General features: G+C 38.9%; 1 protein-coding gene across 2 annotated transcripts in view; it reads left to right on the top strand.

Moving 5' to 3' along the window:
* Positions 1-14,892, top strand: part of HLCS (holocarboxylase synthetase) — a 115,393-nt gene that overhangs the window by 31,827 nt on the left and 68,674 nt on the right. For both annotated transcript variants that reach the window (XM_057377226.1, XM_057377227.1), the window contains one exon: positions 5,931-6,202. In XM_057377226.1, the coding sequence (XP_057233209.1) occupies positions 5,931-6,202 (272 nt within the window). The remainder of the gene's footprint in view (positions 1-5,930; positions 6,203-14,892) is intronic.

Raw genomic sequence — 14,892 nt, 5'->3', positions numbered from 1 at the left:
ATAGTGTGTGTGTGTGTGTGTGTGTGTGTGTGTGTGTGTGTGTTTATGTGTGATGTTAAATATTGTTTCTGTTGGATCCAAGAGATTCTATGGAAGCTCTCCATTAATTAATTTAAATTTAAATTTAACATCTTGAAACTTACAGTGCTCTTGAGCAAAACTGTGTAAGACAAGGAKGATATGGAGATGGAATTTTTTGTGTGTTTTTATATTTAAAGTTGGACTCAAAGGCCAGCTCTTCATTAAAATATGTCCTTTTCTATCAGTGCTATTAGAGAAATGAAATAYATACATTTGAGATTACACTTGAATTGCTTAATGCTCCTCTGGGAGCAGGGAATTCTGAGAAAAAAACCACAGATTTTAGCTATATTGAAGGTGTGATAAATGTGGTTTGCTCCAAAGAGGCTTCTCTAAAAATTTGGTGTCTTATGCCTGTGTAATCTTCACAAATGTGTATAGATAGATAGATAGATATAGATATATGTAGACAATTGGAAAATTATAAAAATAGAAATAAAATATATGTAAATAAGTGAAAATATAAATAAATATATTTTATAATAAATAAATAAATGATTTTATCACTCCATCAGCTGATAACCCATGAATCAATGCATTAACTGCAAACTTCTCAAGTACAGTGAGGTACAAATAGAGGTGGTTCATTGGAAACAGTTCCATTTTATGCAAAGGAAGGGAACAAGTTTTTAAAATCATGTTCTGTGTCTCCAGAAAGTGAATATTTGACCTCACTTCACAAGCACAGCTAAAGGACTATATTATAATCTATATTATAAGGACTATATTATATTATGAAGACTATATTATAATCTGTAATATAAGGAGTATTTTGCAATTATTATAATCCCAATATTGAGTCTTCAGGTGGGGCACCAGTGGTTGAAATCACCTCATTTTCCCTCTCACGAGAGAGGAGGGAGCTTATGTAGAATGTTTGCTTTAGGCAAAAAAATTTGCATTTTTAGCTTTCATTTTGTTTCACCTCCACATTTTTAATAGGAACCAAATGAATTTAGGCTGGGACTGAGTTTTGTCTTAACAAAGAATTACATTGACAGGGAGTTTAAAACCCATCACTGGTAGGAAAGAGCAGTTCCCAAATCTGCCCAGTGAGAGATATTTGCATTTATCTGTGTGTGTCTGTGAATGTACAGGTAAAAAAAAAAAAGTACACCCAAATCCTATCAATATAAACAGCTTGTAAGAATAAAGTCTTGGATTTGGGGTTATTTTGAACCATTTTAAGTGGGAGTTTATGTGCTCGGCGCATAACTCTCATTGTTTGACAGAGCCCAGGTGCAAATAAAACCTTCTCCAGCAGGAGCTGTAATTTGGTGTTATTTTATACCACAGCAGAGAAGGCTCCACATGCAGCTGGTTTTTGTCTCCCTCTTTCCTCCTCGTTGTTCACCCCCAACCTCTGAGTGAGCGTTAGGGGAGAGTGAAACTTAATGATGATGAAATTAAAAGGAATTTTCAAAACGGCGAAGGAAAACTTCTGCTGYGGCGCGGTTTGTGTGTGCACCTGACCAAACTCTGAAAATCGTAGAAAGCAGATGTTAAATCACAACCAAAATACAGCTTTTGCTCTTCCTTCTTGATGTTACAATTCCCACAACGTGCAGTTTGTTCTTATGAGTACAGGAGCTGGGGGTCTGTGGTATGTAGTAGCTGAATTTTGTATTTCTGTGGATTTTATGAATTAATATCCTCTGTGTCTCCTTTCCTGCTCAGAATAACTTTTCATGCAGTGAACAACATTTCATTTCAGTCTGACAATCAATTCTTCTGGGCGCCAGATCAGTGCTTGGGAATTCCCAGTCTCTCCTTGCTTCTCTTTAAAGGATTTCAATTGAGTTTGGAGTGGGAAGCATTTATTAGGGAGAGGCAGTGGGTAGKTTTGTTGGTGTGGTGCTTTCCTACTTCTGATGATTTTTTTTTTTTTTAATGATGCATTGAAATTATGTTTTTTACCATTTAAAATATGCCTAGAAAATGTTCTTCCATTTACATATGAAACTTGCAKTTGAATATTTTAACTGTGAAAAGCTCTCTTGTCACTGAGAGATGGTTTGGTTGGTTGCAATGTCAAATTTCAGTGAGAAAGAAGGGAATGTGTTTGCCTTAGGGAATGTATATGGAAAAAGTGTGATTTGAAGAAAACCCCCATATTTTTATAGGAAATAATRRATTTAAGATGAAGGAGGAAAGGATTAAATGAGATATTGGGAGGGTGGGCAGGCCCTGGCACAGGGTGCCCAGAGAAGCTGTGGCTGCCCCTGGATCCCTTTGAGTGCCCAAGGCCAGGCTGGACATTGGGGCTGGGAGCAGCCTGGGACAGTGGGAGGTGTCCCTGCCATGGCACGGGTGGCACTGGATGGGCTTTAAGGTCTGTTTCAACCCAAACCATTCTATACTTCTATCAAATTAAATTTATCTTCAGTTCTCCCACCCCAAACTGACGAATAACAATTTCAGAATTTATTTGTGCAGCCCTCCAGTTCAGTTATTGTATTTCCAAATCACATCCCTGGCAGGTTGGAAAATGCAGATTTTYCCTGACTCTGTGTGTGTGAGGAGCTGCAGATCCTGTCAGAGCCTGAGCATGGAGCAGCTGCAGCTCCTGGGATTCCACAATCAATGAAAGGTTGGAGCAGCATCTCCCGGGATTTATTCAGGTCATGGCCAGGGAGAGCCGTGTCCAGCGCTTTGGGTGTTCCCTGCCCTTGTGCTGGATGCCAGGGCTGCTCCCAAGGGTGCCCTGGAGGTTCCTGAGCCAACATTTCTCGTGCCAGTGGCCACCAGAGGCTGCTGCAGAACGCTCAGAGTAGGAGAGGTTGGGAATTCCAGCTGGATCCTGGCTTTAAATCCCACAGTTCTGACATGGTTGTGTTCCTTTTCAATAGAGACATTATAGACTTTATTTCTGCATACTTTTTTTCCCCATTTTTGATTTTTTTTTCCATTTTTTTCATTATGTATACATAGATATTATATATATAATATATATAAAATTTATATTATATTATATTATATTATATTATATTATATTATATTATATTACATTACATTACATTACATTACATTACATTACATTATATTATATATTTTTCATTATGTATATATACATTCACTATATCTTAAATATATTCAATATATATATTACTTATACATATTCAATATATATATTCAATGGATATATTAAATATATTAGAATATATTATTTCCTTATACAAGARTGTTATTTTTTCAGTGCCAGTATAATCGTGGGGACCACACTGCGCTGGTTCAGCAATCCCATTCCTGAAATTTCACGTGAAGGAACTAATTGCAGTGAAAATGAATTTTTCTACTGTGACCAGCCCTTGAAACTTTGTTAAAAATGTAAACCCCTGTTTTCTTWGGAATTTTTAAAAAATTTAAATWATTTTWAAATATTTTAAAAGGAAATTCTTGYAGTGAAAATTAATTTTGCTACTGTGACCAGCCCTTGAAACCATGTTAAAAATKTAAACCCCTGTTTTCCTAGGAATTTATAAAAATTCCCATCCTTGATTACATATTCCTTGTATTTTTGATCAATAAGCCTGTGGACATTATGGGGGAAAATCAGCTTGAGAATTACACACCTATGGAAATTTTCAATTGTTCAGTGAGTGTCGGAAGCAATGAAATCAAGGGGTTTGCCTGAAATCTGYGGGGGAAAATCACTGAAATAATGCWCTCGGGAGGGTGAACGGTTGGAATTGTAATAATGGAACATCCCACAGAAATAGGGGCTGGTTTTGGTCTTTGCAGAAAATATTCTGTGGCAAAAACACACCGKAATTTCTGACAGGGCCTCAWACACTTCCATTTTTTATTTACGATRTAATCACACTTTAATCATCTTAATTTTGTAACTTAATTTCTGCAGGAGTGTAAACCCATCCTTKGGTGAGTTAAAATTCTGTTTTTACATCTGACCATTGCACACTCGATTCTTCTGAGTGAATTTYTGTGTTTGGAAAGCGATAGGAAAACACTTCCTGATTAAGCACGGTTTTTCCATGTAGTCCCTGACAGAAATGAAAGCTGCAATTTTTCTGAATATCACTTACAGCCACTCAGTTRCTGTGGCTGTGTAAAACAAGTAGGATAATGTGTAAGGAATTTATTTCGTCTGTCAAAGCCCTGGTGTTGTGCTGAGCGAAGGTGCAAGTCAGAGAAAAGCTCCCAAAACCTTTAATCATCGTCACATCATCATTTATGGTGCGTAGCAAGAAAAAATAATGGGGGAAAGGAAATATTTCAAGCGTATTTTATCCAGCATTTAGACAGAAAATGTTCAGAGGGGGATTAAGAAAAGCAAGAAATGAGAAGTGATTTAAGTTTTTAACTTTAGTTAAAATTTAACAAAACAATTTTAACTGCTGAGTCTCTCTTGGATTGTTCTGGGGCTTAGAACAAGCAGAATTTGGGGAAAATTGGTTCCTTTTTTCATGCCCTGCTCGGCCACTGGTGCTGCAGGGCTGCAAACCCCACATCCAGCACAGGTGGAAAAACCCRTGAGATTTGAGAGGACGTCATTCCTGGGATGGAAAATCCAGAGGGAGGCGTTGGGAACAGGAGCACTTCTCTCCTTCCTTCTTCAGGTGCAACAGCAAAGTGTGGAAAAGAGGAATCATTCCTTGCAGAGATAACTCGTCACGGGAAATTCGCTCTTCATTTGTGGTTTGTGGGTTTTGGAGAGCTGGGATGGAGCTCAGGGAGGTCTTGTTGGAGGGCAGGAGAGCTCGGTCCTGCCGTCAGTGGGAACTGATTCCAATTCCCACATCTGACAGTGATGGGAAGGAGGGGCGTGTTTTGGTTAGAACCTTTTTTATTTAAAAATCAAATCTCATCCTTTTAGAAATTCAAGGACAGGGATCACTGGTGCCTTATTTTCAGTCAAAACCACGAGTTTTTGGTGGTTTCATTTGTCATATAAAAGACAACTTCAACTTCTGGGAATTTAAGCTGCACGTGGGGCAAGGAGAAGTCCCAGAATCTGAGTTTGTGGCAACATTTCATGTCAAACCAAACCTCTCAGAGTGGAATTAGTTATTTCCAGAATGAACAAATGTGGGACATTGTTTCAGGGTGTCACCCCRTGGGTATGAACAGTAGTGATCCTTCAGCTGAAGGTGTGAACCCTTTTAGGAAATATTCCACTGAGGAATCGCTTGAAATTTTTAAAATTTTGAAGTTTTTTAACTACTGGTTTAGCTTTTAAATTGAGTCTCCGTGATGGGTTGAAGGGCACCTTCCACCAGAGAACTTCAGCAYGCTGCAAAACCTGTGTGATGCAGGTGCACTCCATGCCTCAGGATGGAGGAAAATCACTAAAAACCCTGTTAGAGAGGAAAATGAATCTTAATTAATCTGCAGAGGAGCATGGRCTCAACTCTAGTTCAGTCTCAATCAGTCAGGCCAGGCTGGACTAGAACAAGCAGCACAACTTAACTTTTTGAAGAGGAAATGGCATTAATTTTTGTGTTTTGAAGAGGATGATTCCTTGAACAAAAATGGTTTTGGGGAAAACATTTGTGTGTCTTCACCTGGGCKGAAAACCTGCGTGATGCAGATCAGTGTGTGCACTCCATGCCTCAGGATGGAGGAAAATTGCTAAAARCCCTGTTAGAGAGGAAAATTAATCTTAATTAATCTGCAGAGGAGCATGGACTCGACTCTAGTTCAGTGCCAAGCAGTCAGGCCACGCTGGACTAGAACAAGCAGCACAACTTAATTTTTTTTGAAGAGGAAATGGCGTTAATTTTTGTGTTTTGAAGAGGACGATCGCTTGAACAAAAATACTTTCGGAATAACATTCACGTGTGTTCCCATGGGCTGATCTGTGTTTGTTCTCTCSTTCCCCTTGCCCGCAGGAAATCCACCTGGCTTTCCTCAAGTGGCTGGAGGGGAACGTGGACGCTGAAGGGCTGAGGACATCCAGCAAAGTGTCCCTGAGGTTTGTGCCRTCCTGGGAGTCCCGAGTGGAGGTGACTCCGTCGCTGGTGCCGGTGATCACCGAGATGGGCGCGTTCTCCTCGCGCCATTTCAGCCTGGAAAGATAYCAGCAGAACCTTCACACCAAGAAGCTGGGCAAGATCCTTCTTTTCACTGAAGTCACCACCAGCACCATGAATCTTCTGGATGGGTAAGATTGGCATCCAGGCCATCCCAAATCAGCTTTGTTTTTGGGAATTCATGATTATGATAACACAAAATGTCCAGGAAGKAACTGGACACAAAATAGAGAATGTTGTGTTCACAGGGTGATTGATAATGAGTAAAATGCTGAACCATAAGGGGTGGGAAAAGCTGAGCATGACAGCTTTTTGTTTGGTGGAGTTTAATCTTTATTCCTCGTCAACATCACCATCAGAACATTTAATTTAATCAACATTCTTATTTAAGAGATGAAACACGTTCTTTAGTGCAAGTTATTTCCTGAGCCTGTTATTTGACTGAGGTGACACCGAGCGGTTTGTGCCTCTAATTTTAACATTTTCTCTCATTTCTTTTTGCTGAGTATTTCACTAAAATGCCCTTCAGTGCTTGGTTTGGGTTTTTAAAGCGTGGATTAGGGTTCTGGTGGAGGTTCTTTCACCATCACACAGCTGAGCCTTGTGAATGAGCTGTGGGATACCTTTGAGAAGGTCGTTCATTAGGGTTTAAATGGGATTAAGTGATAGGAAAATCACAGTTACTAAATCTCAGCCCCTGTACAAAGACTGTACTGTTGCCTTCTGTGGAAATTTGATGGAAAAAACCTGGTTTTGGGAAGCTGTTGCTCTTCAGGACAGAAGCTCTGAGCYTGCTTCTACCTGCAGCTGTAAATTCTCATGGCAGCTGCTTTTGAATATCAGGGTTAATTCATCCGCAGAAATTGCAGATGAGTTTTGCAGGGGAAAAATAAACTTAGGAATTTTGTTTGGGATTTTTTTTTTCTTAAATCAAGGTCAAATTGTCTCGAGTGTTATTGTAACTGATGAGTTAACCAGCAATAATGGCTTTAGGTCTCAGCCTGAGRACCTGAATTGTATTTTAGGGACAAATACGAATTTCACCTCCAAACTGTTCCCTGCGTGTGCAAATGTCCACACATTAAAAAAATGCTGTTGTCTCATTTTGCCAGTCAAATTTACTTCAGAAAATCAGATTTACATCCTCATCCTGCAGTGGATTTTGGAAATATAGAGAATTCCTGGTTTGATAGGAGGCCACGAAGAGTTATTTTATAAAAATAAATTATTTTTTAGCATTTGCATCTTCGTTTTTAGTGCTCACAGCATGTTCAGCCCACAGGGTTGAAAGRAGTGTAAGAAACTGGTGATAATTTAATAGATAAAGAGGTTTCTTCCCTCACAGTTGGTTTTGGTGATGGTTCTCAGTCACATTATTCCCACATCTCAGCACGATGAAATGTTTAATTTAGAGTTTTGTGATTTGATTTGGATCAGGCTAAACACAATCTGACCCRTTTCTGAATGATTAATTAGCAAGTGAGGCAAGGCTGCTATGAGAAGTGATCTGGGGTTTCCAGTGACTGTAGAACCTTTACTTTCCTATGTTTAAATGTTGCTTTTTTCTGTTGAGTAATCCAAACATCATGAAGTGCTTACAGATGTAGGTCCTCGAGCTTTCCCCCATCATGATGAGGCTTGAGTAGTTAATTTTCAGGTGAGTTCTAAACCACAGCTCCTGGCTCTGAGTGGGTTATGCTGGGCAGATGGTCCTAGGCAGATTAAAATTCAAATTGAAATTATTAATTGGTTAATAATTTATCTTAGGTTAGGTTTATCTTACAGAAAATGTTATAAAATTTATCTTTGTTTATTAAGTTATAATATTTGTCTGAAGTATTGTGGTTGATGTTCTAAATACTTTGTTGTCGTGGTTAACAGGATAATGCAATCCTTATGATTTGCAGTTCAGCAAAGAACCCTGAGATTTAAATGACAACMTTGCATAAATCTCTAGAAATCAATGCAAAAACAAGTAATTTTTATAAAAAATCTTTATCGAAGGAAAAAGCTGTCAGCTTTTTAAGATGCTTCCAATCTGAATTTGTTCGGGTGTGTTTGWGTCCAATTGCCAGTGCTGAATGAAAGGAAAACATTTTAAGAAAAATAATTTTCTTTGCTTGAAGAAAAAGAATTGTTACTTCTTGATCCTTTAGGATTCCCAGAAAACCATTGCAACACTTTTATATAATTTTTATAAAACTCTCTTTATATAAATAACTGTATATATAACTATAACTCTTCATATAATCATATATTGCAGGATGGACTCTCTTAGGGTCGCTTTCAAGTTTTGGTGGTTAAAAATACGATACAGACACCTCAAGAGCTTAATGAATTACATTTGCATGCAGTAAATGGTTTAATTAGCAGATTAAAAAAAAAAATCAGCATTTACCTTTTGTGACTTCACATTTTCTTAGACCTCTCCCACCGAACTTTCGTCTCTCTTTCTCGCTTCCATTGGGCGCCAAACTCTCATCTCCCTTTCCCACTTCCCCCAAACCTCTGTACCCCCCAAAAATGAGAAGGTGGAAGGGGAAAAGGGGAGCTGGAATTAATTTAATGGCTGAGCAACCTCACAGTAGAGAAACAGCCGGAGCCTAATAGGGCCCTTTGTCTGGATTTCCACCCGGGCTGGGAACGTGCCAGTCAAAAGTCAGGCGGGAGGAACAGGTGGGAACTATTAGAGCTGTCATAAAGTTTGAAAAATTGATTCTGGAGGCCGAGGGAATAGATTGGACTTGACAGTGTTGTCCTAAAGATGCCGAGGGAAAGYTGTGCCGTTTAATTCGGGATGTCTTGATTGTTCAGCAGCGGTCCAGATGGCGGGGCTGGGAGGCTGGGACGAGTTTGGTGCTCGCTGTCCTGTCCCTGGGGTCACAGCCAGGTGGGGATTCACCTGTAGGTGGTCAGAATTGGATGGCATCAGCCTGATTGTAAAATAAAARTCTGTTACAATGTCGTATGTTGTTGAAATGATCAATATTCCTTCTGTGATTTGCTGTTAAAAGTCCTTTCTCTCTGTTTTTTAAAGCGAATTTTATTTCTCAGACTGAAATTTTAATTCCTTCCCAAGCATTAGAACCTCGATTTTTTTCTCTCAAAGGAAATTTTTCTGTGAATTTCAGAAATGTTTTCTTCCCAGATGTTTATCCCAAAGCCACCTGAGCAGGGTAACCCTGCCAGAAACTTTCTGGGTCTCCTCAGAGCATCCCTGGGAGTGCAGGTTTTAAAATGAAACCATTATTTTAGCAATACAAGCATTACATTATGGAGAAATCCTTGTAAGATTTGAGATTAACAAAGAAATCCTTCTATTTCTAATATTTCTGCACACCCTAATTGGCTTGAATGTTTGAAACCTTGAATGGTTTCACAAGCATTTCATTAAAATTAAATTAATTAGATAGAAATTTCAGTTTTGTGCTTTATCTCGGATCCTGTTTCAATGTTGTAGTTGGCAGAAAATTCGATTTACACGTGACTAAGCCAGCGTGGGCTATATTCTGTATGAAATGCCATTGTAGATCCCTTTTCCCCAATATTTGAGAAGCACAAAGTGCCATTGTTAGGAGAAGTTTGGCACAAAAGCAGTGAATTTTAGTGGAAGTGAAAGGTGGGCTGAGGTTCCTTTCATAACTGCTGAGTAGGATATTTAAATAAAGTGTCAGTTTAGAATAAACAATTTCTAAACAGTTAAAACCTTTGCAGAAGAAAATATCTTCCATTTTTGGGCCCCTTTTACTTTGATATTTAAATAAAATGTCAGTTTAGAATAAACAATTTCCAAACAGTTACAAGCTTTGCTGAAGCAAATATTTTCCATTTTTGATGCCCTTTTACTTTTCTGGATTCTTATTGCTGAATTTTGAAAAAACTCCACTGTAGCTCTAATTTTGGGTAGCAGGCATGAAAACTCATTTTATTGGAAAATTCTTGGTTTAGTTGTAGGGAATTGTGGATGGTGATGATGCAGGTCTGAGTTAAGGAAAAACTGGGTGTAATTGAAGGAGATGGGAATGGTACTTTGGGGCAAATGAGCTGAGACTGACAAACTCTTAGGGACTGGGGGGGGGTTTAATTTGGTTWTCAAGTACTCGCAATGCTTTACTCCGTATTTTATTGTTCCTTGCAGCTTGGTGATCCCCTTGATAATTAAAAAAAAAAAAAAGAACTAAAATCAGGTAAATTGTAGGGGATGGGTGTAAATGTCATTTCCAGTTATAAAATTGACATTTAGCGTCGGTTTTGTGAAATATCTGTGGCTGCCCCTGGATCCCTTTGAGTGCCCAAGGCCAGGCTGGACATTGGGGCTGGGAGCAGCCTGGGACAGTGGGAGGTGTCCCTGCCATGGCACGGGTGGGATGGGATGGGATGATTTTTGAGATCCCTCCCACCCCAAACCATCCCATAATTCCATAATCTTTATATTTTATCATGGTGAGACTATCCCAGTGCATTATTAGTTTGCTAAAAATGAGTATTTTATCACCAATACAATAGTTTGTATCTATTAATTAATCTAAATTAACCCCCTACACCCTCCTCCCTCAGCAATTTCAGTTGGATAACTGGAGAAGGATTCTTCCTTGCAGGAAAGATGCCTTTCTCTCAGGAAATAAAAAATTTAAATAGGAAATTTGAAAACCATGTGCTGTTCCATAGATTTGTTGCATTTAAACACTGTACATGTTTTAGACTCGATCTTTTCTATGTAACCCAAAAMTATTTTGTCAGTTTGGATATCGAGGTCAGAATATTCCGATTKCCTTTCAGAGCTCGGATCCCTTGATTTTGTTAAACTGTGGGATGGTATAGGAATGCTTTTCTTGATGAATATTTTTTTCCTAAAACCCAAAGTTAGATACTAATGGCTTCAGACCTGCTCTTTATGTTCCTTGAAATAATATATTCTATCATTCTTTATGTCACGTGTGTTACTGACTTACACTAAATTATCAACACTAATTTTTTAACTAGATTTTGCTAATTTGAAATATTCACACTTTATCCTGCCTTTCATTTCTGGGCAGTGATCTGCACCTGCCAAGGCTGGAGGAAGCTCAGCCTGATAGCAAAAGATCCCGCAGGGATTTCTGTGATGCCGTTCCCTTCCTCACCTGGAAAAGGGCAGGAATTGGGAATTTTTTGGTGCCGTTTCCGTCCAGTGCCATTCCCAGACTCTTCCCTGCCATACATTTTCCGTGACCCGCTCTCTGAAGGATTTCTCCGTCGGGATTTTTCGTCTCCTTTGTGTCAATTTTCCCCACCTTTCTCCCCACATTTTGTGCGCCATTCCCAAACAATCCCATCCATATTTCCCGTCACGCATCTTGGGCACTCGATTTTTCATGGAATTGAGGGCAATTCATGGCCCCTCTTCCATTTTTTTTTTTTTGTGGAAAATTGGTTTATTTGTGGAAATTTTCCTCCCTCTGATGGAGTGGGCCCCACTTGCAGCACACAGGGAGGTTTGGCATTCCCGATGGGAATGGGGTTGTAAAAGAAAGATTCCCGTTTGGTTTCCTGTGGGAGTTTGGGTTTCCCTGCTGCTGGAAGGTTCTGAGCAATCCCCGTGATCATAGGGATACAGACACAGCCCTGGAGCACCCTTCAGTCCGGGGGAATCCTTCCTCAAATCTGTGGAATTGTTCCTTAAATCTGAGGGGAATCCTTCCTGAAATCTGAGGGGAATCCTTCCTTAAATCCGAGGGGAATCGTTCTGGAAATCTGAGYRGAATYGTTCCTTAAATCTGAGAGGAATCGTTCCTTAAATTGGAGGAATTTTTCCTTAAATCTGAGGGGAATCCTTCCTGAAATCTGAGGGGAATCCTTCCTTAAATCCGAGGGGAATCGTTCTGGAAATCTGAGYRGAATYGTTCCTTAAATCTGAGAGGAATCGTTCCTTAAATTGGAGGAATTTTTCCTTAAATCTGAGGGGAATCCTTCCTGAAATCTGAGAGGAATTGTTCCTTAAATCTGAGGGGAATCGTTCCAAGAAATCTGAGGGGAATCCTGCCTTAAACCTGTTGAACTGTTTCTTAAATCGGAGGGGAATCATTCCAGAGATCTGAGGGGARTCCTTCCTTAAATCCAGGGGGAATTCTTCCTTAAATCTGTGGAATCGTTCCTTAAATCTGAGRGGAATCCTTCCTTAAATCTGAGAGTAATCATTCCTTAAATCTGTGGAATCGTTCTTTAAATCTGAGGAATTGTTCTTTAAATCCAAGAGGAATCATTCCTGAAATCCAGGGGAAATGATTCCTTAAATCCGAGTGGAATCGTTCCTGAAATCTGAGGGGAATCCTTCCTTAAATCTGTGGAACTGTTCCTTAAATCCGAGGGGAATCATTCCGGAAATCTGAGGGGAATCCTTCCTTAAATCTGTGGAACTGTTCCTTAAATCCGAGGGGAATCATTCCGGAAATCTGAGGGGAATTGTTCCTTGAACTCAGGGGGAATCGTTCCTGAAATCTGGACTAATTGTTCCTTAAATACGTGGAATCATTTCTTAAATCTAAAGGGAATCATTCCTGAAATCCAGGGGAAATGATTCCTTAAATCCGAGTGGAATTGTTCCTTAATTGTGAGGAATTGTTCCTTCAATCTGGGGGGGAATCATTCCTTGAATCTGAGGGGAATCATTCATTAAATCAAAGAGGAATCATTCCTTAAATCYAAAGGGAGTAGTTCCTTAAATCTGAGGGAAATCGTTCCTTAAATCCAAAGAATCATTCCTTAAATCTGAGAGGAATTGCTTGTTAAATTGGAGGAATCGTTCCTTAAATCTGAGGGGAATCATTCCTGAAATTCAGGGGGAATCATTCCTTAAATATGTGGAATTGTTCTTTAAATCCAAGGGGAATGATTCCTTAAATCTGAGGGGAATTGTTCCTTAAATTTGAGGAATTGTTCCTTAAATCCAATGGGAATTGTTTATTAAATCCGAGGGGAATCATTCCTTAAATCCGAGGGGAATCATTGCTTAAATCTGAAGAATTGTTCCATAAATCCAGTGGTAATTGTTCCTTAAATCTGTGGAATCATTCCTGAAATCCGAGGGGAATCATTCCTTGAATCTGAGGGGAATCATTGCTTAAACCTGAGGAATTGTTCCTTAAATCTGAGGGGATTTTTTCCTTAAATCTGTTGGGAATCGTTCCTTAAATCTGAGGGGATTTTTTCCTTAAATCTGTTGGGAATTGTTCCCTAAATCTGAGAGGAATCGTTCCTTAAATTTGTGGAATCATTCCTTAAATCTGATGGTAATCATTCCTTAAATCTGAGAGGAATCATTCTTTAAATCTGAGGGGAAGGAATCATTCTTTAAATCTGAGCGGAATCATTCCTGAAATCCCATCTTTTGAGGAAGAGGATTCACTGGAAGCCTGCGGTACATGTGATGGAACACAACAGGTCATAATAAATAGGATGTCATGTTTTATGGGATATTAAATGCACCATATTATGTGTTACTGCTGTTGGTTTGCTAATTCCAGGGCTGAATTCTGCCTTGGAATTTTAACTTTTATTTAGGAATTGTTGCCTAAGCTTAAACTTTCCGGAAATACTCAGGGATGAATATTTTACCTCATTGAGAAAGACATCCTTGTGTTCATCAAATTATTGCCTTTTTATCTGAGCTCAGATCAGAATGTTCAATAAAGTCTAAAAATCATTTAAAAACCTCAAAACCAGACATAAATCAGCCTGGGACAGTGGAAGGTGTCCCTGCCCWTGGCTGGGGTGGCACTGGGTGATTTTTAATGTCCCTCCCAACTCAAACCATTCTGGGATTTTATAAAAGATCCAAAGGTTGAACTACAACCGAATGCAGTGGCACAAAGTCCGAATGATTCCCTGGAGATTTCAATGAAAAGAGTGCGATCAGATTTGTTAGAAACTCAAAATCAGGTCACAGCTTCAAGCTTCTGTTTTGCACATCTCCATCTCTTTGCCCTTGTTAAAAAAAATAAATAAAAAAACATTTAAAAAAAAAAAAGAAGAAAAAAAGGTTGGATTTCCTATGGAAGCAAAGTAGGAGCTGGGAAACGTCAAGCATCACTGCTTGGAGAAGTTTACATAGCACCTGTTTGGGTGTTGTGAAGAATAAATTCACTGATTTTTGTTTATTCTCCTGCTGCCAGTCAGAAGAGAAYGATTTCATTTCAGAATTAATTTAAATTGCTTGATTCCTGAGCCAAAAACCCTGCAAGCTTGTGCAATTCCTGACTTCAGCAGTAAAAACCCACAGAATCTGAGTTCTTGCCCTAAATCCCACTGGCCTAATTTCTTTTCACTTACAGCCCTAGTTAAAATATTTGGAGAATCTGTTTGTGTTCAAAYGAGGGCTTGCATTTATCACACCTCGTATCGTTCAGCCCCAAAAGTCACAGGATGAAGAGTGGGGTGGGAAAAAAAAATGAGGTTCCCCCTCTGCAGCTTTGTGATCCCCAGGATTGCTGTAAAATCCTGCACCTCATGGTGCTCTCCAGAAATTTACTGGCATTGTTCTTGTTGCTGAACTCTTAAACATGGATGAATCCAGAGGGTTTTTTTTTATAAATTTGAGTGGGTACCATTTTTACACTGTTTTTTCACTATTTTTACACTGTTTTTAAACTCTTTCTTCACTGTTTTTACATTATTTTTACACTGTTTTTACACTACTTTTACACTTTTTTTCACTATTTGTACACTGTTTTTTTACTATTTTTTCACTATTTTTACACCATTTTTACACTATTTGTACACTTTTTACACTATCTTTACACTGTTTTTAGACTATTTTTATACTGTTTTTTTCACTGTATTTACA

The sequence above is a fragment of the Malurus melanocephalus genome, unplaced genomic scaffold (assembly GCF_030028575.1).
Source record: "Malurus melanocephalus ecotype Western Australia unplaced genomic scaffold, MMel_1.1 scaffold_307, whole genome shotgun sequence".
In the NCBI taxonomy this organism is placed as follows: Eukaryota; Metazoa; Chordata; class Aves; order Passeriformes; family Maluridae; genus Malurus; species Malurus melanocephalus.
This window is presented reverse-complemented; position numbering and strand designations above follow the sequence as displayed.